Source organism: Vulpes vulpes, chromosome 9 (genome assembly GCF_048418805.1).
Source record: "Vulpes vulpes isolate BD-2025 chromosome 9, VulVul3, whole genome shotgun sequence".
Taxonomy (NCBI): Eukaryota; Metazoa; Chordata; class Mammalia; order Carnivora; family Canidae; genus Vulpes; species Vulpes vulpes.
The window spans coordinates 109,293,268-109,319,136 of NC_132788.1; the positions used below are offsets into that span (position 1 = coordinate 109,293,268).

The 25,869-nt window shown below is 67.3% G+C and overlaps 2 protein-coding genes across 5 annotated transcripts; one reads left to right on the plus strand and one right to left on the minus strand.

The window, feature by feature from the left end:
* Positions 1-7,164: 7,164 nt before the first annotated feature.
* Positions 7,165-12,368, plus strand: PLPPR3 (phospholipid phosphatase related 3). Its single transcript, XM_072722069.1, has 8 exons — positions 7,165-7,263; positions 7,597-7,692; positions 9,551-9,736; positions 9,813-9,954; positions 10,036-10,231; positions 10,317-10,374; positions 10,449-10,622; positions 10,902-12,368. The coding sequence occupies exons 2-8, from the start codon at positions 7,618-7,620 to the stop codon at positions 12,276-12,278; spliced, it is 2,208 nt and encodes a 735-aa protein (XP_072578170.1). The 5' UTR covers positions 7,165-7,263; positions 7,597-7,617; the 3' UTR covers positions 12,279-12,368.
* Positions 12,369-12,615: 247 nt separating this feature from the next.
* Positions 12,616-24,578, minus strand: PTBP1 (polypyrimidine tract binding protein 1). 4 transcript variants are annotated; one of them, XM_072722067.1, is made up of 15 exons: positions 24,381-24,578; positions 22,354-22,384; positions 19,078-19,153; positions 18,597-18,769; positions 18,369-18,515; positions 18,108-18,278; positions 17,909-18,019; positions 17,663-17,837; positions 17,349-17,426; positions 16,484-16,632; positions 15,300-15,333; positions 14,774-14,866; positions 14,469-14,685; positions 14,311-14,388; positions 12,616-14,199 (listed from the first exon to the last, which is right to left on the minus strand). In XM_072722067.1, exons 1-15 carry the CDS (start codon positions 24,386-24,388, stop codon positions 14,067-14,069), a joined length of 1,674 nt encoding a protein of 557 aa, XP_072578168.1. In that variant the 5' UTR covers positions 24,389-24,578; the 3' UTR covers positions 12,616-14,066. The 4 variants fall into 4 exon arrangements, with proteins under 4 accessions (XP_072578168.1, XP_072578166.1, XP_072578169.1 ...); XM_072722065.1 differs by lacking the exon at positions 24,381-24,578 and adding an exon at positions 23,283-23,556; XM_072722068.1 differs by lacking the exon at positions 17,349-17,426 and having other exon boundaries at positions 24,381-24,530.
* Between the last annotated feature and the right edge of the window lie 1,291 nt (positions 24,579-25,869).

The window sequence follows — 25,869 nt, forward strand, 5'->3', positions numbered from 1 at the left end:
GAAGCAGCAGCAGGAGTCCCACCCCGCCCCTGCCTCGGTGTCCCCGTTCCTGCCCGGAGGCCATGGGGCTGACCGGCTTGAGTGGATGTTGCCCCAGCACGAGCAAGGCCAGACAGACAGATGCACGTGTGGCCTCACGCACTGCCCACAGGGACCCCGGGGTCACCCCCTGCCTGGCCCCCCAGAAGCCCCACCGTGGGGAGCCCATTGGCCGGCGTCCCCACCTCCTCCTTGCACCCGCGGGACCAGAGGGGGCCTGGGGGTCCGCGGGGGCTCGGTGGGGGTCCTGACGCGTCCACGGGGCCTGAAGGCTGGCCCGTGCCCCCCGCCCTGCTCCCCCCGGGGTCCGCGCGGCCCCAGCGAAGCAGCACGTGGCCTGGGGTCCAGGGCTGGGTGAGCCCCCGTGGGGGGAGGGGCACGCCAAGGGACACACCTGCGCTCACCTATTACGGGCTCATCGTTATGACAAGTTTAAACCCAGAGAAACGTAGAGACAAGCGCTCGCCAAAGTCACGGAAAAAAGAAATGTTTTTTGATGTTTCCTTTTTCTTCAAGATTTTTTATGTATTTATTCCTGAGAGACCCAGAGGGAGGCAGAGACCCAGGCCGAGGGAGACGTCGGGGTCCGGGGTCACGCCCTGGGCCCAAGGCTCACCCATGGAGCCCCCCAGGTGCCCCTTAACTTTTCATTTTGAATTTTTTTTTAAATTTATTTATTTATGATAGTTACAGAGAGAGAAAGAGAGAGGCAGAGACACAGGCAGAGGGAGAAGCAGGCTCCATGTACCGGGAGCCCGACGTGGGATTCGATCCCGGGTCTCCAGGATCGCGCCCCGGGCCAAAGGCAGGCGCCAAACCGCTGCGCCACCCAGGGATCCCAACTTTTCATTTCGAAATGATTTCACGTTTGCGGAAGTCGGAAGGATCCCCAGGTTTGTGCCGCGCGACTTCCCGGGGACACCACGGGCAGAGGCTGGTCGCAGGGTCTCCCCGGGGCCTCGGCATGTCCCCCGGGTGGCCCAGGCCCCGCCGGTGTCCGAGGCTCCTCGGGCGTCACCTGGGGCCGCTGGCGTCGTGTGTCTGACCACGGACCGAGCCTGCGCCCTGGTGGGCGGCCCTGCGAGGCCAGTGTCCCCGTGGGGCGCACGCAGCCTGTTTTCGGACCCCCGCCCCACAGCCAGGGAGCTGTGTCCCCCATCCTCTGTCCCCCGTCCCCTGTCCCCCGTCCCAGTCCCCCGTCCCAGTCCCCCGTCCCAGTCCCCACCCTTCCTGGCTCAGCCGCGCCTCATCCCAGGTCCTCTCCTGCCTGAGCCTGCTGCCCGGGCTCTGAGATCCTGGGCTGGACACACGGCCTCGGGCCTCGGTTTCCCCAGCTGTAAGGGACCCCAAGGTCAGCCGTGCCTCACGGGGCTTCGGTTATGTAATAGACGCAGGAGTGTGAGGAGCAGATACACACCCAGTCCCCCACGGGAAGTCCCCGGCCCCTAGCAGGAGCGAGGCCCCCCCCCCCAGGGACGGACCCTGAGCCCCCGACGCTCAGGGAGGGGACCAGACACAGGAGGCCCCATGGGGTGCGAGTCCACGCGTGTGACACGTGCAGGACGGGCTCACCCACGGATGGGGAGGGGCTGGGGGGGCTGGGGTGACAGCTGATGGGGTTGGCGTTGCTGTTGGGCTGATGGAATGTTCTGGAATCAGAGGTGGTGGTTGCACAACTTTGTGAATGTGCCAAAGCCCCCGAATTGTTGGATGATTCGCTCGGAATGTGAAGTACATTTAAATAAAACTGGACGGAGGAGGGCCGGAAGGACAGAAGGACAGACTTGGACCTGCTGCCGGCCCGCGGCCCCCCGCCCCCCTGGGCTCTGCTCCGGCGCCGGGTGGGGGTGGGGGCTTCCTGTGGGTCCTCCCGGAGCTTGGGTGGCGGCAGAGGGGAGGGTGCTGGGGGGAGGGTGATGCAACAGGCAACGCCCGGGCGGGCGGGTGGGGCCCACGGACCAGCGGACCCGCCAGCACCCAGGAGTCCCAGCCTGCAGAGTGTGCCTCAGTTTCTCCCCCTGCCCGTGTCAGCGTGGCGCTGCAGGCGGGGACCGGGTGCGAACCATGGCGGCAGGTGAGCTCGTTAGGCCCCGGCCCCGGACAAGCAGGTTCCGAGTCACGGACGATCCTCCCCGGGCCTGGGTGTCTCCATCCGTAACCCGGGGCAACGGGCGCTCCACGGAACCTGGTGGCCACTCTGGGTGAGCCCCGGGGGTGCCGGGGTGCGGGGATGCCGGGGTGCAGGGTGCAGGGGTGCTGGGGTGCCGGGGCGCCCAGCTGAGGGGCGGGGGGCCGCGGGGCGGCTCTGGGCAGAGCGCTGGGCCCCGGGAGCCCCTTCCCTCGCCTTTGGGAACACGCACGTCCTCGCGGCCCCGGCCCCCCGAGTGTACCCGGAACCTGCAGACGCTGCGGCCAGCTGGTCAGTGCACACCCAGTGGTCTGGGCTGCAAACCCCACGGACAGCGGGTCGGTCCCCCACGCACCGAGGCCTGGCCCCGTGAGCAGGGAGCGGGCCCCTCCTGGGGCCACATGGATGGCAGCTACTGACCGCGGGCGGCTGTGAGGATGAGGTGAGCCCCGCAGGTTAGGGCTTGCCCATGGGTGTAGACAGGACAGGACGGGACCCCCCCCCACAGCACGTGCCAAAGCACGTCGACACGGAGTCCGTCAGGACGTGGGGACGCGGGCAGGCCTGGGTGCCGCGGGGAGGGCGCTGGGCCCCCGAGTGACCGCCCGGAGACGCTGCACCAGGACACGCGTTCGGGGAAGGCCAGCGGGGTCCCCAGGCTGGCGACCGGACTGTGCTCGGAGGCCCCACCCGACCCCCACCCGGCACGGCGTTCCCACCTGCAGCAGCAGGCCACTCCGACTGCCCCCGGCCCCGGCCCCGCAGCAGCCATGCCGGCCCCTAAGGTCTTTGGGGCAAAGCCCCCCAGCCCTCCACACCCACCCTGGGCCGGGCGGGGAACCCCCTCCTGCGTCCGGAAGAGGAGACAGAGAGCCTTCTGCTCCCCGGAGCCCCCGTCTCCCTCCCCGCCGTCACCTACTGGTCACCCGTCACCAACAGCCCAAGAAGCAGGACAGGAGCAAGGACCGAGCCTGGCCCAGCCGCCTCCCCGGACGTGAGTCCCCCAAGCCTGTCACCCGCTGGGGGACACCCTTGGTCTCAGCCCATCCCTGGGAACCCTCGGGGCCTCCCTCCCCTGTGGCCTGAGAGGACAGGTGGCCGGGCCAGGGCCACCGGGGCAGGTCTGCCTCTGGGTCTGGGGAGGGACAGTGGGGAGGGGCTGAGGCCTCCCAGTGCCTCCACCTGGGCTTGGAGCCCCAGCGCTGACTGGGGTGCCCGGCCTGGGGCACGCACTCGCTGGCCCTGGAGGGTGCCCGCAGCCCACGGTCTGAGCACTCGCAGGACAGGTGGGCGGGGCGGTGGGCAGGGCAGGGGAGCCCGCACCGGGACAGTGGGCACCCCCTCCCCGAAACCCCTCCCCCAGGAGCACCCCCCATGGCGCCCCTCCCCAGGACCCCTCCCCCAGGAGCACCCCCCATGGCGCCCCTCCCCAGGACCCCTCCCCCAGGAGCACCCCCATGGCGCCCCTCCCCAGCACCCTGTCCCCACCACGCACCCCCTCCCACCCCCCGCATGGTGCCAGCCTCTCCCAGCAGGAAGACAGGAAGTTGCCCAAGGCCTCCACCACCAACTGCTCCCAGGGCCTGCCTGGACTCCTCCAACGGTCCTGCCCCGTGCCTCAGTTTCCCCCTCTGTAAACAGACCCAGCGCTCCGGGGGCGGGTGAGGGTGCGTGAGGTTCACCGTTGCCGAACACAGCCCCTGGCGGGCGGGGGGCCGACAGCCAACACGGCAGGAAAGCGTGGACGCCGCTCATAATGGGGGCTCAGGCCTCAGTCTCCCCGGCGGAGCGCCTCGGAGCCGCCCTGCTCCCCGGCCCGGGGTCGAGGCCTGCTGGCCTCACGCGTGGGCTTCCCCACGTTCGACCTTCCCGGCAGTTTCACGGGGACACATCCACACTGGTGCAAGCCGCCCGTTTAGGGCGTGCGATGCGGTGGTTTTAGGGCCGTCAGAGGCCTGCAGCCACCACAGTGAGTTTTCACCGTGGGGGCGCCTCAGGGGCACGGTCTGGGGGTTCCTCGGGGAGCTCTGCAGTCGCGCCGCTGAGCAGCCCACGCCTCGGGGACCAGGTGTGCCCAGGGGCCCGCACCAGGGCCGCGGATAAACACGCACACGCGCTGTCCACGCAGCAGGCGGCCGATGCCCTGATGTCCACGCGCTCGTGAACAGGTGCACGCGGCGTGTCCACCCACCCATCAGCCGCCCAGCCCCCCGAGGGAGCGAGGCGCCCCCACGCCGCCCTGGGGACGACCCCGAGCCCGCGACGCTGAGGCCCCAGGGGTGGGACACTTGTGTGACTCGTCCAGGACGAGCTTGTCCCCACCTGGGGAGGGGGCTCGGGGCCGGGGGGGTGGGTGCTGGGGCGCGACGGCTGAAGGGCTCAGTTTCCTCAGAGCGTGATGGAACGTTCTGTGGTGATGGTTGCACAACTCCATGAAAATATTAAAAAACCATTGGCATAGTTTAAAACAGCTAATGTTTTAAAATTTTTATTTTATTATTTATTTGGGAGACGGAGACAGACAGAGAGCTCGAGCGGGGGGAGGAGCAGAGCCCCCGAGGGGCGGGGGCCGACGCGGGGCTGATCCCAGGACCCGGGGGCAGGACCCGACCTGGCCGACCAAGCCCCCCAGACACCCCAGTACGGTCCGGGTTTGAGCAGCTGCGCTCAGGCCGCCTTTCCCGCTCGAAGCTGTCCCTGGCTCCCTCATGTCACGGACTCGCGTCGGGGCTCCCCAGCTGCGGCGGGCCACCACCCCGTCCCCCCCAGCGGGACCCTTTCCGCCAGGCCCCCGTGGGATCCGGACGGTCCCGGGACGGGTTCCCGCCCCCAGGAAGCAGCCAAGAGCGATTGCCCCACTTTCTCCCCTCCTCCTGCCTGGAGGGCCGTTTGTGGCCGCCTTGCGACACCAGGATTCCCAACTGCTGCCCCGGCTCCGGGGGACACCGAGGCCTGGCGAGAGGCGCGGCAGCCAGGTCGCAGCACCTGTTATGCCCACTTGCGGGCGAGGAAACTGAGGCGCCGGTGGGGTGTGAGCCCCTGGAACTCGCTCGTCACCACACACACGATCATCGTGGAAAACCCACGGAGCTGTGTCTTTCGAAGCAAAAAGGGTCCGAGGCAGGACTCGGACGGGGTCTAAATAATTTTTTTTTTAGATTTTTATTTATTTATGATAGTCACAGAGAAAGAGAGAGAGAGAGGCAGAGACACAGGCAGAGGGAGGAGCAGGCTCCATGCAGGGAGCCCGACGTGGGATTCGATCCTGGGTCTCCAGTATTGTGCCCTGGACCAAAGGCAGGCGCCAAGCTGCTGCGCCACCCAGGGATCCCTCGGATGGGGTCTAAATGGCTGAGCAGGGGATCCCTGGGTGGCGCAGCGGTTTGGCGCCTGCCTTTGGCCCAGGGTGCGATCCTGGAGACCCGGGATCGAATCCCACATCGGGCTCCCGGTGCATGGAGCCTGCTTCTCCCTCTGCCTGTGTCTCTGCCTCTCTCTCTCTCTGTGTGACTATCATAAATAAATAAAAATTAAAAAAAATTTAAAAAAAAAATGGCTGAGCAGAAATAAAGACCTGGCGACAACAGTAGGTGCTCAATTAATGCAGCCCTCACCCCCGTCTAATGAGAGGCGCAACCTTGGGACTGGTAGTCGGGGTCCGTCCCGGTCCCAGGGGCTCCCCAGCCAGTCTTCAGGGTCCAGTATACAGTGGTGCTTAAGAGATGGTGAATTAAAAGAAAAAAAAGGAGAGATGATGAATAAATGAACAGAATAAAATCCCGTCCTTTAGGGACCACGTGATGTGGAACGGGGCTTTCAGCTCCCTGGGCCTTGGGGTCCCCACTGGGAATGGAGGGGCAGCCAGTTGGCGCCGTGGGGTGGGTGCGTGGGCAGGACATGTGGCAGCAGCAAGGCCCCAGGTGCCCCCTGCTCCCTGGGGAAGCCGCCCCCACGTCCCGGGCCATTGGGCTGCGTCCTGGGCCAAGGTGGGACCTGTGGGTGGCGGGCAGAGCCGGGGTGCTGGGAGCCAGGGCGAGCCCCCAGCCTCTTGTCTCCACACCGTGCCATGAACTGTGCCTGTGAGCGGCAGCCAGGGAGGGGGCGGAGGTGGGGAGGCCTGGGGGCACACGGACCTGGGCCCCCGTCCTGCGTGGATGGGGCCCCCCAGGCTGACCTGAGGGCCCAGGAGGGGAGGGAGTGCCCCCTGCAGCCCTAACCTGCTCCTACCGGGCCTGAGGGCCCTAGGCCCTTGAGATCCCCCAGGCCGCCCCTGGGGATCCCCAGGCCCCCTGAGACTCCCTGAGGCCCGACGAGGCCCCTGAGACCCTGAGGACCCCCAGGCTCCCTGAGACCCCCAGGGCCCCCCGAGCTCCCTGAGACCCCCTGGCCCCCAGGCCCCCCGAGAACCCCAGGCCCCTTAGGCCCCCCTAGACCCCAGGGTCCCCAAGACCCTGAGGACCCCCCAGGCCCCCTGAGACCCCCAGGCCCCTCAGGCCCCCCCAGACCCCAGGGTCCCCAAGACCCTGAGGACCCCCCAGGCCCCCTGAGACCCCCAGACCCCAGGGTCCCCAAGACCCTGAGGACCCCCCAGGCCCCCTGAGACCCCCAGGCCCCTTAGGCCCCCCTAGACCCCAGGGTCCCCAAGACCCTGAGGACCCCCCAAGCCCCCTGAGACCCCCAGGCCCCTCAGGCCCCCCCAGACCCCAGGGTCCCCAAGACCCTGAGGACCCCCCAGGCCCCCTGAGACCCCCAGGCCCCCCTAGACCCCAGGGTCCCCAAGACCCTGAGGAACCCCCAGGCCCCCCGAGACCCCAGGCCCCCGGCCGCCGAGGCGGGAGCCCTGCGCGCCCCCGAGGACCCCGCCGCGGACGCACACGCGCGGGCCCCGACGCGCCGAGACAAAGAGCCCCGCCCCCGGCGCCGCACAGCGGCCTCGGCGGCGCGGGGTCTCGGCCGGGCCCTCCCGCCCCCCTCCGCGCCCCGCCCCTCCCCGCGCCGCCCCGCCCCGCCCCCGCCCGCGGGAGGGGCCGCGCTTTGTGCTCCCCGCGCCGCAGCCCCCGCCCCGCGCCGACGCCGGCTCCGCCCTCCGAGCGCAGGTGAGGGCCCGCGGGTGCCGCTCCGGGCCGCCCCCCCGCCCTCGCCCCCCCCGCCCCCGCCCTCCCCCGCCCTCCCCCGCCCCCTCCCGCCCCCCGCCGGGCCGCTCCCCGGGCCCCGCCCGACCCCGTCTGGGATGCGGGGGAGCCGGGCCGGACCGCAGCGCGGGGCCGCAGTGCGCGGGGGGAGCCCGCGGGGCCCGCCCCGGCCTCAGTTTCCCCGGGGGCTCGGGGGCTCGGGCGCGCGTCCTCCCGCCCCTCCCCGCAGGCGGCGCGCAGCGGGTCCCCGGCCGGGCTGGGACCGCGCCTCCCCCTCCAGCGCCTTTGTCCCTGCAGCCGGGCTGCGAGCCGCGCACCATGATCGCCACCAAGGAGAAGAGTAAGGCCCCGCGGGACAGCATGACGCTGCTGCCCTGCTTCTACTTCGTGGAGGTGAGGGGCGGCGCCGCGGCACAGGCCTCTGGACCCCGCCTGGGGCCGCGGGACCCGGGACGTGCGCCGAAGCCGGGTGGGCGGGTGTCACCGGGCCGGGCTGGGGCCGCCCAGGGCTGTGCTGGCCGAGGGAGGAGCCGAGGGGCCCGGGGGCTCGGGTCACCTGCAGGGGCTGCAGCGGGTGCTGGGGGCGCCTCCGGCCGGGTCCAGGCTCAGGGCCCTCCTCTGCGGCGGGGAAGGCAGGTGGCCGGCGGGCACCGTCTCGTGGGTCAGGCCTGGCCCTTGGGGGGGCTTCCTGAACATGGCAGTGGGGAGACGTGGGTGCAGCCCCTGGCCACTGAGCCTGCTCACGCAGCCATGGCGCTTACCCACCTGGGACTGGCATCCACACCTTTTGTGGCCACACCCCCGTCCACCAGGCACCCAGGCAGGCAGTGGGCTGTGGGTGCATGAACGGGGCCCAGGCCGAGCAACCACCCCCCACCCCGCGCACAGCCACGGCACGTCTCCCCACTAGGGGCAGGTCTGATCATTTCTCAGGTTTGCATTCAGGTCGCCAGATGGGGGGTCGTGCGGTCGCTGCAGAGCCGCTCCCTCTGCAGCCTCCGTCACCCCCCTGCTCCCACCTGGGTCCTCCCTGAGAGCGTTGCACACCCACTCACGTCTGTCACACATGTAACCCTCCACCTGCCACCTCTCCAGGCAAGTGTGTGCTCCTGGCTTCTTTCCCGGGGGGCGCTCAGCCTCCCGCTGACCCAGCAGCACCCAGGGAGCTGGACATCCAGGGGCTGCCTGGCCTGTGTCCCTGGGGAGCAGGCCGGTCTCTCAGGAAGGACCCCAAGCCTCCCCCCACAGAGGCCACAGTGTCTCGCACGCCCGTGTCTGCTGTGGCACCAGTTTGACGGGTCCTCGCTGCAAGGCTGTGGGCCTGGTCCGGTGTGCTTCCCCCGGGAGCCTCACGCACATGACGTTCGTGGATCCTCTTCCTTTGGGCCCGACGGGCTCTCCGGTGTTCCTGGGTGAGGGTCTCGGGATGTGGGGAGAAGTGGGAGCCACAGAGGGACCCTCCAGGGGTGGCCGCCTCCAGTGGGGTCCCGGGGGGCGGAGTCGGGGGCAGAGGGCAGAGGCAGGCACGACAGCTGGAACCACACCGCCTGGAAGCCGGGGCGCGGGCTCAGAGCTACACCCCCAAGGACCCTCCTGCAGAGGGTTTCAGCGCGTGCGCCCGCCCAGGCCCCGCCTCAAACCCCGGGCCCAGCCTGACGAGGTCTGGCCACCCCCCACGGCCAACTGTGCCCTGGTCATGGAGGAGGGAGTCGTGGTGCTGGGCGCGGTGGAGGCACCTCCGACGTACCTGTTCTTATACCTTGAAGCCTTGGGAGCTGGTGACTCGATCCTCCCTGCTTTCTGCTGAGGAAACTGAGGCACGGGGAAGCGGTGGGGCCAGGATTCAAGTCCAGCAGATGGCTGTGAACGTGAACCCCTTCACTCCGCTGCCGCGGGCCTCATCCTGCATGCAGCAGGCGCTCAATACGTGCTCTTTGGATGCGAGCCCAGCTCCTACAAACCCCACTTTGGCATCTCCCCCCCGGGACCCCGAGGTCGGGGCTGGACGGGGGGCCGAGGGCCCTGTTACGGCGCCGCCCGGGCAGCAGCCAACAGGCCTCTCGGCTTCCGCGGCTTCCTCTCCTCCGAGGCGGCCGGGGCCCCTGGGTGCTGGGCGGGGAGGGCGGGGGGCCCGCTCACGTCTGAGCTCCGCAGCGCCCCACGCTCCGGCGGCGATGGGCCCTGGTCGTCGTGGGGGGCAGGGGGCCGGCCGCGCCTGGGGCGTGGAGGGTGACCCGGCCGCCGCCCGCAGCTCCCCATAGTGGCATCCTCCGTCGTGTCCCTGTACTTCCTGGAGCTGACCGACCTCTTCAAGCCGGCCAAGGTGGGCTTCCAGTGCTACGACCGCACGCTCTCCATGCCCTACGTGGAGACCAACGAGGAGCTCATCCCGCTGCTCATGCTGCTCAGCTTGGCCTTTGCGGCCCCCGCGGCGTCGGTGGGTCGGGGCGCGGCCGGGGCGCGGGGGCGGGGGCGGGCGCGCGGGCCGCGGCTGAAGGCCTCCCTGTCGGCAGATCATGGTCGGCGAGGGCCTGCTGTACTGCGTGCAGTCCCGGCTGTGGGGCCGCGGCGGGGGCCCCGGCGGGGCGGAGGGCAGCATCCACGCGGGGGGCTGCAGCTTCAACTCTTTCCTGCGGCGCACCGTGCGGTTTGTGGGTGAGTCCCCGCCGGCAGCCGCCCGCCCGCCCGCCCGCCCTCCGCGTGCCCGCGCCCCGCCCTGACCCCGCTGCCCCGCAGGCGTGCACGTGTTCGGCCTGTGCGCCACCGCCCTGGTGACCGACGTCATCCAGCTGGCCACGGGCTACCACGCGCCCTTCTTCCTGACCGTGTGCAAGCCCAACTACACGCTGCTGGGCACGTCGTGTGAGGCCAACCCCTACATCACGCAGGACATCTGCTCTGGCCACGACACCCACGCCATCCTGTCCGCCCGGTGAGCTCCCCCGCCCCCCCGCCCCGGGAGGGCTCGGGGCGCCCAGAGCCGCCGCTCACCGCCGCTCACCCGCCGCCTCTTGCAGGAAGACCTTCCCGTCGCAGCACGCCACGCTGTCCGCCTTCGCCGCCGTCTATGTGTCGGTGAGTCCCGGCCGCCCCCGCCCCAGCCGGGCCCAGCGCGGCCTCCACTGACCCGCCCCCGCCCCCGCCCCCAGATGTACTTCAACTCCGTCATCTCGGACACCACCAAGCTGCTGAAACCCATCCTGGTGTTCGCCTTCGCCATCGCGGCGGGCGTGTGCGGCCTCACCCAGATCACGCAGTACCGCAGCCACCCGGTGGACGTCTACGCGGGCTTCCTCATCGGGGCTGGCATCGCTGCCTACCTGGTAGGGCACGGGGGAAGGCCCGGGGGATCCGGGGGGAGGCGGGCGGCCTGGCCCTGCCCTGGCAGCGAGTGTCCCCCTCGGAATGCCGGAGTCAGAATCTGGGGGCTCCGACTCGCCCAATGTCGGGAGGCCGGGCGGCCGGACCGTGCGCCCCGCGGGGGAGGCCTGGGACCGCGCCCGGTTCCGCACCGAGGGCCGGGCCTCCCCCCCCGCAGGCGGGCCTGGCGAGCGGGGGCCCGAGGAGAAGCCCGGCCTCAGCCCCCCCCCCCCCCCCCGCAGGCCTGCCACGCGGTGGGTAACTTCCAGGCCCCGAGCGCGGAGAAGCCGGTGGCGCCAGCACCCGCCAAGGACGCACTGCGGGCGCTCACGCAGCGGGGCCACGACTCGGTGTACCAGCAGAACAAGTCCGTGAGCACCGACGAGCTGGGCCCGCCCGGGCGGCTGGAAGGCGTGCCCCGGCCCGTGGCCAGGGAGAAGAGCTCCCTGGGCAGCCTGAAGCGGGCCAGCGTGGACGCGGACCTGCTGGCGCCGCGCAGCCCCATGGGCAAGGAGAACATGGTCACCTTCAGCCACACGCTGCCCCGCGTCAGCACGCCCTCGCTTGACGACCCCGCGCGCCGCCACATGACCATCCACGTGCCGCTCGACGCCTCCCGCTCCAAGCAGCTCATCAGCGAGTGGAAGCAGAAGTCGCTGGAGGGCCGCGGCCTGGGCCTGCCCGACGAGGCCAGCCCCGGGCACCTGCGGGCCCCCGCGGAGCCCATGGCGGAGGAGGAGGAGGAGGAGGAGGAAGAGGAAGAGGAGGAAGAGGAGGAGGAAGAGGAGGAGGAGGAGGAGGAGGGCGAGGAAGGGGGGCCGGCCCCGCCCTCCCTCTATCCCACCGTCCAGGCTCGGCCTGGGCTCGGGCCCCGGGTCATCCTCCCGCCACGCGCGGGGCCCCAGCCGCTGGTGCACATCCCGGAGGAGGGGGTGCAGGCGGCCGCGGGCCTGTCCCCCAAGAGCAGCGCGGCCGTGCGGGCCAAGTGGCTCATGATGGCCGAGAAGAGCGGGGCCGCCGTGGCCGCCGCGTCCGTGCAGCCCCGCGTGGCCAACCCGCCGCGGCTGCTGCAGGTGATCGCCATGTCCAAGGCGCCGGGCGGGCCCGGGCCCAAGGTGGCCGAGACGGCCTCGTCCTCCAGCGCCAGTTCCGACTCCTCGCAGTACCGGTCGCCATCTGACCGCGACTCAGCCAGCATCGTCACCATCGACGCACACGCGCCCCACCACCCGGTGGTCCACCTGTCTGCGGGCAACGGGCCCTGGGAGTGGAAGACGGCGGGCGGCGCGGCCAAGGCGGAGGGCGAGGGGGGCTACGAGCTGGGGGACCTGGCTCGCGGCTTCCGCGGCGGGCCCAAGCCGCCGGGGGTGTCCCCGGGCTCGTCCATCAGCGACGTGGACCTGGAGGAGCCGCGCTTCGCGGCCGTGGCCACCGTCAACCTGGCCACGGGCGAGGGGCTGCCCCCCCTGGGCCTGGCCGACGGCGCGCTGGGGGCGGCCAGCCGCGAGTCCACGCTGAGGCGCAAGGCGGGCGGCCTGGCGCTGGGCGAGCGGGAGGCCGAGGCGGAGGCGGAGAGCTACTACCGCAAGATGCAGGCAGCCCGGAGGTTCAAGGACTGAGTGCGGCCTGGGGGGCTGCTGGGGTGCAGCGGAGGCAATGGGGGGGGAGCACTTCATCAGATCAGACAATAAAAGGTCCGTTCTGGCTGAGTCCTGGCTGAGTCACTGGCCCTCCTGGCCCGGGGCCCCCACGCGGACTCCCCCGGGGTGGGGGGGGCAGCTGCAGGGCGGCCAGAGCCTAGGCCCCCACCTTGACCCGCTCTGCCCAGGGGGAGGGGAGGGGAGGGGAGGGGAGGAGAGGGGAGGGGAGGGGAGGAGAGGGGAGGGGAGGGAGAGCTAAACTCAGAGGAGGAAACAGCAGTGAAGACGAGCAGGCGGAATAAAAAGGGAAATCGAGTGCAGGGTGCAGAGACATTTATTCAAAGTCCAGCAGACTGGCCAGCTGCCCTCTACAGTGGGGACGGGAAGAATGAGCCTACAGAAAAGGTAGGAGTTGTAAAATCGCTTTAATTCGGTTCTCTCTGCATTACAAGCCGCCGGGGCGGGCCGTGGAATGCGCCGCGCTCCCCGTCACAATACTGAGCCTGTAAGTGCGGGTTACCAAAATATACATCTGTGTCACCTTTATAAAAAACCACGTTTGCTGCCCCTCGTTTTACAACAGGTATAAAAAAACTATAAATATTTACACCCTTGTTCCACCCCAACACGGACTCTCTGAGGGTCCAGGCCCGAGGGAGGGGCTGGCCAGCACGGGAGCCCCTTGGACCCGTGAGTGCAGGACGATGTGCGGGAGACAGTTAAGACTTGGGGGCCGCTGTCCCACCTTCTGGGGCCCCAGCGTTAGAGGCAGACAAAAAAAAAGAAAAAAAAAAAAAACCCAAAAAACAAACTTTGGTCCAAAATCTGCAGGAAAGAGGAAACCCTGAACGTTTAAGAGCGCTTGTCCCCCCGCAGGAGGACAGGTTAGGTGTGAGTAAGGCATCTGGAGGTGTCATGGGAAGGACCGGGGCCCCTGCACCGGCCCCCAGCCGGCCCGCCCTGGAAACTAGATCCTGCCCTGCGACTTCATTACAAGGAATAAAATAGAAAAGTACAGTATGCAAGGTCATACCACAAGTAGGAAACGGAGATTACACTCATACCATTTTTATCTTGCTATATAAAAAGTTACTTAAAACTATTTCTTTTGCATATAAATGAAAAAAGATTAGAATATTTGGTCAACTGGAAATATTGCTAGGCACAGATGTCTGCAACTGCATCAAAGCATAATACAGAGGTTACAGTGGACACAGAGCTCCGAGCTGAAGGACAGGGACGGCACCCTCGGGGTCTCGCCCCGCGCTGGGGTCCCTGGGGCCAGGGATGGGGAGAATCACACACTTGATTAAACGGATTGGGGGTGCCGGCTGGACCCTGCAGCTCACGGCCTCCCGCTGCACCAGGCGCGTGATCCACGCGGGAGGCCCACCGCCCCCGGCCCCCGCGTCTGCTGCCGCGAGAGGGCCCTGCCACAGCAGCGGGTTTTAAGGCACAAGAAAGCCGAGTCGAGGTTTGGGAGCGCCCACCCCACAGAGGCTGCAGAAGGCACGGGCTGGGGGGGCTGGGGAGGGAGCGGGGTGCACTGTCCACTCGTCACCCGGAGCCTGAGGCCGGCACCCCATCTCCCCAGGGTGAGCAAGGTGAATCGGATTTAATTTTTTTAAAAACAGGTAAACTGATTTCTCTTTTAAAAAAATAAAATCTCTGGTCTTTTTAAGGTCACTTCAGCTGCTTTTTAAAGTGGCTTTTCTCTGGAATGATGGAAGTTGTGGCCGGGCGCCGGCAGGCTGGTCCGCGGCGGCCCTAGATGGTGGACTTGGAGAAGGAGACCCGCAGGTGGTGGTTCTCGCCCAGGTCGTGGTTGTGCAGGTCGATGAGCGCCTGGATGGCCTCCTCCACCGAACCCATCTGGATCAGGGCCATCTTGCGGTCCTTCCTGGGGGGGGAGAGGGGTGTGGGGGGGACCCAGTCAGGGCACGTGGGGGACCGGGGCGGGGCCCACGACGAGGGGGCGGGGCCGTGACGAGGGGGCGGGGCCCACACTCACTGGAAGAACTTGAAGCCCTTGACGATCCCGCCATTGCTGGAGAAGAGGATCTTGAGGTCATCCTCGGACACAGAGGGCCTGGGGGCGGACAAGGGGCTCAATCGCTGCTCCTCGGGGAGCGGCCCCCCACCCCCACCCCACTCCCCCCCAGCACATACGGGATGTTGGACAGGTGCAGGGTGGCCGAGGGTGGAAAGATGTTCTGGAAGTTCTTGGAGCCCGGCTTCTTGAAGCGGTGCAGGGGTGAATTGCCGTAGTCCTTGGTGAGGCCCTGGTCCTCCTGGCCCTCGCGGGGCAGCTGCACGTTCTGGTGCTTGGACAGCGTAATGCGCACCGGCTTTCCGTGCAGCTTGTGCCCGTTCAGGTGGCTCATGGCTGGGGAGGCAGGACGCGGGTGACCCACGGCGCCCCGGGCAGGGGCCGGCCCCCCCACCCGCTGCTCCTCGTGCCCCGGTGCCCTTACCCAGCTGAGCCTGGCTCCCGTCGGCCATCTGCACCAGGGCGTTCTCCTTCTTATTGAACAAGATCTTCACCCGCTGCACGTCGCCGTACACGCCTTCAAGAGCGCAGGGACAGGGGCACTGAGCCGCCCGGGGCCCCGCCGCCGCCTCCCCCGCCAGCCCCCACGCCCCGCACACCCCGCACAGGGCTGGCTCTTCCTGAAGGTTTGCTTATTCTGCCTCTGGGCACCTGCGTCTAGTCACAGGGGATGTTACCAGAAGACTACGTTCAGCAGAGAAGTCATAAAATCCAGGAAAGGTCAATTGCCAAGAACCATCACTTTAGCATGCTACCAACACGTTTAACTCTTCGAAAAGCATGCAGGGCAATAAACCATGCGTCTACGGAATCAGGATAAATACGCAAACCGAAGGCAAGCCACGTAACGAGGCAGATGCCCAACTGCAAACTCATAGTACATCTTAGGGCGTCAAAAATAACCTCAATTAAATGAAAACAAGGTAATAAAAGTGTGAATGATAACATACCGAAAAGAATAAAGAGGCTTTGGGGTGTGACTCTCTTTAGAGGACAGCAGAGCAAGGCAGCGAGGGACAGGGAAAGGGAGAGGTCAAGGGGCGAGTTGCCAATCGTCCACCACGAGGAGGCAGCCCCGCAGGCGTGCAGGTTGATGGATGATGAAGTTGTCAGGATGTTAATATTCAAGGGCAGGTTGGTTTCCGGAGAGCAGGGTTTGAGGGGGAATTTTGTTTTTTTATTTATTTATGGTTTTGTTTTGTTTCAAGCAACAACAGGAAGCAGAAGTACCGTGCAGTCAGTTGGCAAAGAAATTCCGGATCAGGGCAAGAAAAAAAATTGGGAAAGGGGAAGGGGAGAAAAGAAAAAAAGTAGCAAAAAAACACAGGTCAGTAAATACATAAGAAATACGAGCGCTCCATCAGTCAAGATCTACACACATTACACAGTCACGGGTTCACCTCGCGGAACAGGCAGGAGAGCGCCCTTCCCCGCGGCGGGCAGGAGACCCCGAGGAGACCCCGCGGCCGCCTCCCGCTCCTGCTCGAGGCTCCTGCTCGCCGCGGACGGGCCTCTGAACCAGGCTCACACAAGCACAAGGCGGAGTCTGTTAGTGGAGGGCTTCTAGTGCCGGCCCGGAGAGCCGCGGCCGCCTCGGCCAGGAAGTCACAGGAGGGGCAGACAGAGGACAGAACAGTCTGAGACGCTCATTAAAGCCGGTCCCATGTTTCAGCAGTTAGAGACCGCGAGCCCTCGTCAGCTCACCCAAGCTCCCTCTGAGCCAAAGGCAGCCCCGGGCTTGGGCGCAGGATCGCCACCCCCGGGACCGCGGCTGCGGGCGCCGCCCCTCGGCCACAGGCAGGCCTCTTCAGACCGCGCCTCGCTGGGCCAGACTAGGAGGGCTGCTTTCACTTATCGAAAACCATTTCAACTCTGCGTATTACGAACTGGAAACGTAAACCAAGGCGTAAAGGAGAACAAGAGAACTCTGAGCGCCAAGGAAGGAGGCAGGGAGTGGGCCAGTGCAGAGGGGCTGCACCGTGCCCCGGGCCGGGGGTGGGGGGAGGCCCCAGAGGGCCCCCGGCGCCTGGGGCGGACAGGAGCTCGGCCTGCTGCCGTGTGCACTAAGATCCCAGAGTGTGACTCCCCCGCTCGTGCTTCCGGGACGCACAGCCTGGAAAGAAGAGGCACGTACCTCGGGGTTGAGGTTGCTGACCAGGAGGACAGAATTTCCTGCTCCTGCCAGGCCCGGGATGGCGATCCGGCCCGCCGCTGCCGCCGCCGCTGCCGCCGACGGGATGGCTAGAGGAGCCAGGGCCCCGTGCACGTTAGGAACGGAGAGGCCTGGAGGGGGGAGAGGGGAGGAGGCGGTCGAGAGGTGAGCGGCGGCGCCCAGGATCTCTGCCAAGAGGCGAGCACTGGTCCTGCCCGTCCTCATGCAAAGGAAACACGCAGGAGGTGCCGTGGCCACTCTGGGCCCGGTGCCCACCGCGCAGCCTTGCTGGCGCCTCCTCGCTCTCCTCACAGCACAAGGTGCGCCGGGTTTGGACCCGTCTACATGCGCCAAACAGTACAAAAGCTCCGCTCAGTGGATGCAGAATCGAGCCCCAGGCGGGCCTCCGCCGTGCGTGCATGCAGGTGCCCGTCACCATGCAGACGACAACCGGGCGGGACACAGCAGGCCCGTGCCTTGTCACAAGGGCAGGCCGGCCCCCGGGAGGGACGTTCAGGTGCGCCCACCCGGCTCATGCCGCTCTGCTTACCAGGCCACTTAAATTCATCTACTAAGGACACATCCCTCCAACCACCGTGCGCGCTCGTCCTCGCCCGGGAGGTGCTTTAAGGGAACCAGACCAGAGACTGTGGGGTTAGCGGATTCTGTGCACGGCCCTGTCCTATGACTGCCCTGTCCAGGCTCCTCGGGGAACCCAGAGACCCGCACCCAGGAAGGCGGGCTCCCCCCGAGCCTGCGCCCACGTCAGGTGCCCGTGGAAGCAGAGCTACTGGAAAGGTGTGTGGGCATGCACAATCGACGGGACCAAGGTCAAGCGTTTGAGTACCTGCAGCTTGAGGAATTGCAAAGGTGGGAGGGAAACCAGCTCCTGCATACGGAGAGGCTGACATTATACCAGGTGCACCTAGAAACAAATGAGACACTAATCATCGCACCCACCACCTCCGCCGCGAGCGAGGGCTGTGTGTGTCCGCGACCCCACACCCAGTGGGCAGTCCTGGCCACTTTAAGGAGCAACTCGCTCCAACCTCCCTGGGCACAGAGTCAGCGTCACGGGGCGCCTGGGGCACTGAGACTGAGCTACACATCCTCGCCTCCCGCGGCACGCAGTGGTCCTGGGCACCGCGCCAGGAGTCTTACCGAAGGCAGCAGCCATGGTCTGGTCCAGCGAGGGCTGGCTGTCGCCAGAAGGCAGGTCCGGGCGCGTGTAGTCACGACTCTTGTCGTTGTTGTACTTGACGTTGAGGCTGGTGAGCTTGGAGAAGTCGATGCGGAGCGTGCAGCAGGCGTTGTAGATGTTCTGGCCGTCCAGCGACTGCGGGGAGAGCGCGGTGAGCGGCTGCGGGCCCCGCGCTGGCCGGGCGGGCATCCCAGGGCCCCACTCACCAGCTTGGCGTGCTGGGCGCTCACAGGGTCGGCATACTGCAGCAGCGCCTGAAACTGGTTATTCTTGGTGAAAGTGATGATTTTCAAAACGGTGCCAAACTTGGAGAAGATCTGCAAGAAAAGGAGCCGTCAACCTCCGCCCGGGGACAGCCAGAGCCGGGGTCTGGGGCAGCTCGCCACATGCTTGCGGTGGCCTCACCTGGTGGAGCACGTCCAAAGTCACTGGGTAGAAGAGGTTCTCCACGATGATCCGGAGCACCGGGCTCTGGCCAGCCATGGCCATCCCAGCGTCCACCGCGGCAGCCGAGGCGGCCAGGGCCAGGTTTCCTGACTGCACGGAGTTCACGGCCTGTAGCGCTGCCTGGGCTCGCTGTGGGGGCAGGGGGAGTTAGCGCCACGAGTTCCACGCCGTGACCTGCTTCTCACCCGAGGGCACTGCACCCCAGACCCCGAGACCTACTGCCTGGTTGGGCGAGCTGTCCGTCTTGAGCTCCTTGTGGTTAGAGAACTGGATGTAGATGGGCTGGCCTCGCAGCACAGGCGTCACGGAGGTGTAATAGTTCACCATGGTGTTGGCGGCCTCCTCTGTGTTCATCTCGATGAAGGCCTGGCAGGGCAGGGGTGTGAGCCGGGACCAGACCCCCGGGGCCTTCCTGGGACAGGGGGCGCACGTGGCTGAGGCAGGTACCTGATTTTTTCCTTTCAGCATCAGGAGGTTGGTGACCTTCCCGAAGGGCAGTCCCAGGGAAATGACCTCGCCCTCCGTGACGTCACCGGGGAGCTTCCGGATGTGGATCACTCTGGAGGGCACACCTGCACTTCTGTTGTCACCCTTGAATTTCTTGCTGTCGTTCCCATTTGCTGAAAAAACAAGTAGTTTCTATGGCATCAAGCACCGTCCAGGCCCCCATGAAGCAATCTGCCCCTCTCCCCAGAACCCGCTTCTTCCCAGACTGTGGAAAGTCACTGCAAGGACACGGCAGTCCCCATGCCTGGTGCCCGCCCACAGGGAAGCCAGGCGACAATCAACCAGGCCCCAGGTCACAACGGCAGGGCTGATTCACCCCGAGCGTCCTCCAGAGCAGCCGAGCGCACGTGCGGGGACAGGAGGGGCAGCCACAGCCAGGGACCTGACAGCCAGGGGGACCCGACCGTGCTCAGGGCCTTACCTGCAGAGGCTGAGTTGCTGCTCATGATAAAGGGTCCGTTAGTGACACAGGCAGAGAAAAGCTCGTCGGATCCCCGCTGGAAGAGAGACGGGGTGTGTGGAGCAGAGCGGGACACCAGCCCACCCCCCAGACCCGCTGTGCCCCCCCCTCTGCAACTTGGCCTGGAGAAAAGACCGCACCTCCCTCCCCAATGCCTCATGGTCCTAATCTCAAGACGCTGATCCTTTTCCAAAGCAGGGGTCGAGGACCTGCCACCTGTAGGGGCTCCGCAGGTCTGTCACTTCCAATCCACGTTCTGCAGGCCCCTTCCTGTGCGGACGGGGCCTCACACCAACAGCCACTTGGGGCTGAGCCCTGCCCACGTCACAACCGTAAGACCATCTTCGACGACCACAGGGCTGCTGGCAGGCCCAGGGAACAAAGCCCCCTTGTCGCGCTGCAGCCACTTGCTGAGCCACAGGAGCCTGCCCTATTTTCCAGGCGTCTGAGGGAACCTGAGCCTCGCCCCCGTGGCTCTGGGACAGACAGAAATACTACCTCTCCGCACAGCAGGCAGCGCGATCCAGTGAGGAGCGGGGGCACCCAGCTGAGCCCGCCAAGGCCCCAAGGAAGCAGCGTGGGTGCCCGCCCTCGCCTGGCTCCGTGACTTGCAGCCTGCTGCTGTCCTTCCACAGACCTCCTGCCCCCTGGCTGCTTTCAGACCACTGCCCAGAGCATCTGCCGGACCCGGGGCTAGAAGGCAGGCAGGCAGCCCTCCCTCCCCTGGGTAAGGCCAGAGGACAGAAGCACTCCACGCAAGGCGAGCAGCTGCACGGGACCCAAGCACCAGAGACCCACGAGCCTCACAGACTGGGCTCCCACTGCCCGCCTCTGCCCCCGGCAGCCCAGGGCCCAGGTCTGGGGCCTGAACCCTGTCACCTGGAACCAGGAGGGGTTGAGGCCTGCGCTGCCCCGCCGAACAGGAAAGACCAGCCCACCTGGGCCTCCACCGCCTCAGCCCTTCGCCCTCAAGCTGCCTTTCCCACCTGTTCATGTCAAGGACCGCCGCCTCCTCTCGGCCCCTCCTCCAAGCAGCCTGCCTGGCAGCCACTCACCCCCCATCTCCCGCCAGGAGCCTCCCCCACCAGTGCTGGGCTGCCCGCAGACCCCTCCGAGCCTCCACGCCCAGCAGCCCGGCTGAACAAGGCCCAAGAGGTGTACGGACTGCCCTCTGGGTAAGGACCAGGAATGGCTGCCCCAGGCAGCGGAGGCAGCTTCGGTGGGCTTGTTCCCAAACCACCACCTCAGGACGGGTGAGCATCTGCGGAGATCCCCCCAGCACACGAGTCTGGAGGCCACGGATGCAGAGAAGTGCCCACACTCGGCACCAGGATTCAGAAAGGAATGAACAGACTCTCAGGCCATCCTCTAACACGATGAAACAAAATGTCAAAAACCACCAACCAGCTGCAGGCTGTCCTGATGCCAAGCAGGGGGCTTCAGGACTCCCCAGTGAGCGCGGCCCAGACAAAGGCCCACGTGGGACCCCAGATACTCAGGACACACGCCGAGTAGAGACACGTCAAGATCCCACCTGCCTGAGCCTCAAGAAAGCCTTTTCTCTCTGGACTCGGGGGCCCTGACATGCCCCCCACAGGCTCACAAGGATCCGCCATCGACTGGCCACGCAGCCTCTAAACGGGCTTCTGTGCCCCAGGCTTTGACTAGTGACGGGTGGGCTGCGACTTCCACCAGTGGCAGCATTCCTGGCCCCCACCCTGCGTCTCTGAGGGCAAAGTGCCCACTTGTCAGCTCCCACTCCCATTCCCTCAACAACACCCCACAGCCACGGTGACATCAAGGCCACCCACAGGCCTTGGGATGTGGGCACAGCTGGGCCCCACTAGCATTAGCATCTACCGGGGAAAAAACTCCTCAAGCAGTGTACTGGCTGCTGAGCTCAGGGCAGCTCTGCCGTGAACCGCAGATGCAGATGCGAGGACCTTCTCTTCCTCGATGGGTAGCCGAGAACCTCCACACCGCTCCCATCCCACAACTTGTGCAACCCCACTGGGTAGGCCGGGGGGCAGATTCAGGGGGGCCCTGCTGGCGGAGCACCTCAGCCTCGGGTGGGAGATAGTGCCCCCCCCCCGAGAGCACCCCCGGGTTTCTGTCTGAGCAGCTTACTCTGGAAGCAAAGGTCCCTTGGGAACAGGATGGCCCAGAGGGGACCCTTCCAAGGACAACCGCTGAAGAGCTGTTCCAGCTGGAAAGCAGCTCCCACAGAAAGGGGGAGGATTACTTGCAATCCAGACATTTTCTGTGATTGTTACAAATGCTCCAAATGAAAGTCCCTCTCCCCTCCTGCCACTGAACAAACAGGTTTTATCTACAGGAAGATCAGGACAGGCAGCGTGTGAAGACAAGAACCCACTTGGGAAAAGTGAAACCCAGCCCAGGCACCATGGCCGACTGACCAGAAACCAGCTGGCTGGCTGGCTGCTCAGGTCACTTGAGCCACCTGCAGGGAGCTCAGGGAGCTCAGGAACCACGGCCAGGGAGGGGGGACTCCCCTGGCTCCCAGCCAGGGCAGGGACACAGCCTGGAGCTGGTAAGCGACTAACCAGCAGAGCGAAGTCAGCCCCAGGATTCCCCGGGAGGTCACATTCCCGGGCGCGGTGGGGGCAGAGCCACCTCAGCCCCCCTCACTGTGGGGAGATAACCTCTGCCAGCTTTGTGCTCGGACACTTGCCTTCCCTGCTACTCAGACACAAGTAACAGAAGTCCTGCACAGAAAGAATGTGGTGCTCCGCTTTTCCCTGACCTCAGAAAGTCTATGGAACCTTTTAGAGCAAAAACATCCAAACCACAACATCAAAAGGAGGCCCAAACTGCCGCAGAAACGCCGCGTGTCCCCTGGTCCCACCACCCTCCTCACAGCCTGCTTGGAGATGTAAGCATGGGCTGACCATCAATCCAGGGGTGTGCAGATGCCCCCTTCAGCCCCGCACGGCCTGCCTCAACTGGCAACATGCACAAGCAGGCCTCTCGCCAGTTCTAGATTTCAGCTGGGAAGAAAAGGGCCACATGAAGGCCAAAGGTGCATTTGCTGTTGAGGGGCCACGAGCCCATGAGGCCCGAGACCAAAGCCTGGGACAGAACTGGTAAAGAGGAGGGGGTCTGCACACCAGACAAGAACAAGGGGAGCGCTCTGTGGCAGGAGCAGACAGGCCCACATGGTTGCCGTGAACTCAGGCCGAGCAAGCACAGTGAGGAAGCCGAGCCCGAAGTGCCTACCTTTGTACCAACTGCTATATCTGGGACAATGCTGTAGAGAGAGAAAAAGGACAACAGTTAGCCAGGTGTGCTCCCCATCTCAGCAGGTGGGAAAGGCCGGGCAGGAGCCCTCCCTGTCCCATCCCTGCCCGGGGCTCCAGGGGGCCCCCCAGAGAGCCCCCCAAGGCCACAGCTTGGCCTCTGGCAGCATGACGCCCCCTGCCCCCAGGAGGCCTTCTGCCAACTAGACCACTGAAGGCAGGGAAGTGAACGTCGTCCTGTAACCTCAACTTGAAAAGGAGCCACCATTGTGTTTCAGCTTCCCTCCCTCCCAGCAAGACCCCAGCCCCGCCCCCGACCTGCCCACAGACAAAGACGCCCCCTCTTCAAAGCCCCAGGAGAGACCCTGGAGGCTCCAGCTGAGGTCCAAACACTGGGGTCTGCTTTCCTAAACAATGGAAGTGCTCAGAAAGTGTTTCCAGCAGGGACGAGCCCCCCAGTGAAAACGGGGGCTCCTAGGCCCTGGGGCCAGAGCCCTGGATCCGGGGAACAAATGGGGACTCAAAGTCGGAGATGGAACGTTCCTGAGGAAGGGAGACGGCTCAGCTAAGGCGATCAGATAAAATTCACAGGTTACTCATCAACCCGGCTCCGCGTGACTGGACTTTCTCCCTGCCCCAGGCGGGCCATGAAGGCGGGAAGGAAACATGGCTACTGGCGGCTGAGCCCTGCGGCCTCGCCCGGCGCCGGCCCAGGGCTCCCGCAGCTCAAGGCCCCGGAGCCCCCGTGCGCCCGCCCCGCCTGCACCGCCTCCCCCTGCTTCGGGGCGGGCTCGGCTCCTCCCGTCCAGCCCGGGAAGCCGAGCTGCGGGCCCACCCCCTGGGGCGCCCCTCCCTGCCCCGGGGCCGCTCCCCTCCTCTCCCCTCCCCACTGCTCCGGGCAAAACTCACGAACTCCCGTCCACGGACTCAGAACCTCCCCGCGCCAAGAGCGAGCTTCCCAGCAAACCCCAAGAATGAAAGGCACGCGGCTCCCGGGCTTCCCACCGGCGGCCCGGCCGCGGCCCCCGACCCCTCCGCCCCGCCGCCTGCCCCGGCCCAGCCCCGAAACCTATCATTTCCAGCCCCGGCGCCGGCGCACGTGACCCCCGGCATCCGGGCCGCCGCACCCGCCCGGGGGGCAGGAGAGAAGCGGGCGGCCCGCCGGGGCCGAGCCCGGGCACGCGGGAAGGAGACAGCCCCGCGGAAAGCCGCTTCCGGCCGCCTCGCCCCTGCCCACCCGGACCCCGCGGCCCGAAGACAAAGGTCTGGGCCGGCCAGGCTCGGGCAGCTCGACGGCGCCGGGGCCCCGGGGGCTCCGCTCGGCGGCCGGGAGCGCCCCCCGCGGGCGGGAACAAAGGGGGGGCGGGGGGCCGGGCGCGCGGCCATCCTTTGTGGGCAGCCGGGGAGGGGCCGGCGGCCGGCGGGGGCGGAGGAGGGCCCGCGCCCTTCCGGGCAGGAGGAGGGCGGCGTCTCGGGGCCGCGCCCGGGCCCGCGGCGGGCGGGGGAGGCCGAGGGCAGAGTCCGCGCGGCGGGAAAGGCCGCGCACGCGCACAGCTCGGCGGGGCCGCGGGGAGCTGCGCACGCAGGCGCGGGGGCCCGGCGGCGCGCGGGAAGGGGGTACGGGGCGCCGCAAGGCTCACGCTGCGCGCGCGAAGCCTGACGCGTGCGCGCGCGCGCGCACGCGAGGCGCGGACGGGAAGCGGGAAGGGCCGCGCGGCCGCCGCGTGCGTTCGCGACGAGGCGCGCGGAGGCCGGAAGCGAGCGGGGCTTGGGCCCGGCCCGCCCCCTCCCCCACGGCCCGGAGGCGCCGCCCGCTCCGCAGCCCCCGGCAGCCTCCCGCACGCCCGCGCCCCAGGCCCGCGGAGGGGAGGGACCTCGGAGGCGCCCGCGAACCCGGGCGGAGGCGCAGCGACGCGCGGGCCGCGGCCCCGAACAGCCCGGGGCGGCGGCGAGGGGGAAGCTGGAGCGCGAGGAGGCCGTCGCGGGGCGCGGCGAGGCAGTGCTTACCCGTCCATTGCACACAGAGGAGACCCGCAGGGGACGGAGTGGAGGCGCCGGAATAGCAGGAACCGACCCAACGGCTCCGAGTTATAGACTCACAAAATGGCGGAGACGCCCGAACACGTCCCCCGCGCGCTCTGCCCATTGGCTCCCGCCACGGGGAGGGGGCGGGGCGGGCGCCGCGGGCCCCAGCCGGCACCTCCCAATGGCTAGGACGTCGCGCGGGGGGCGGGGCCAAGGGGAACGGCGGGCGGCCATTGGGGGAGCCGTCCGTCCGTCAGGGCTCGAGGCGGAAACGACCCGTGGAGACGGGGGAGGGGAGAGAAGGCGGGACCATATCCCCGAGCGTAAGCCAGTGAGCGGACTGCTCGCCTGCGGGCGGCTCTGCGGGAGAAGCCATCTTGAGAGTGGGTACGTGGCGAGTCAGGCGGCGGGAAGCGTGCTTTCCCCCAGGCCGCCGCCATCTTGCAAACGGGCAGGGGTCGTCCACGGGCGTGAGGGTAGAGGGCGGTGCGTCGCCATCTTGGGGTCGGGCAGGGAACCTGCCGGTTCCATCTTGCTTTTGGGCACGTGGCCTAGAGGGCTGCTCGCGGCTGGGCCCTTGCTCGCGGGGGAGCGGCTCGCGGGGCGGAGGAGGCGGCCGAGCGCCACCCGGGCTGGGCCGCGGCGCCGTTTGCGCTGCTGACCTCGGACGTGGCGGGCGGGCGGTGCTCAGGGGTCGCCCCGGGGCTGGGCACTTGCATCTCCGTCCCGGCGGCCAGGGGACGTCCGCGCCGCGCAGGGGTGCAGGCCTGGGTGGACCCGAGCGCAGGACACTCCTGCACGTCGGCGCCGCGGGCGGTGCCAAGGTCCTGGGGCCGCCGCTCCCTGCACCGAGGCCTCCCGGCCGGGCCCAAACCTCGCCGCGCCGAGCGCATCTGGAGCTCAGGGTCGCTAACCGGGAATGTCCCGGGGGATCCGGGGATCTGCCCCCCCCCACCACGGGCTCCCCTGGGAGCTGGCTTCCGGGGCGCCAGCAGCACCGCCCGTCCGCCTTCTCTAGGGCATGGGGGCCGGGGAGCGACTGGACTCAGAGTCGTGTTAAAACCCACTTGGAGGAAGCCCGAGGCCACCTTGCAGCCCGGCAAGCCCCTCGCCCCGGGCGCCCCGATTTACGGGTCGTGCGCCCCTGCCCCAGGGCCTTTGCCAACGTTCCCCTAGCAGGAGCCCCCCCCCCCCCCCATTGAGGATGAGCCCTCTAATGTCTACAACGCGCTGGGCTCCCCGAGGGAAACTCGAGCTCGGGCCAGGGTTAGTGCGGCCCGGCGGCTGCAGAGCGAGGACCCCGGGGCTCGGGCCGCCCCTGGTGGGCCTGGAACGCCGAGGTGACACGGCCGGGGGCGCGGGGGCGAACTCACACTGACGACCAGGGTCGGGGGATCCGGGGCTGGGAGGCGCCGGTGTGTCCCCCTGCCCCGTAGGAAGGGATGCCTGTGCCAGGGCGGGGCGGGGGCTC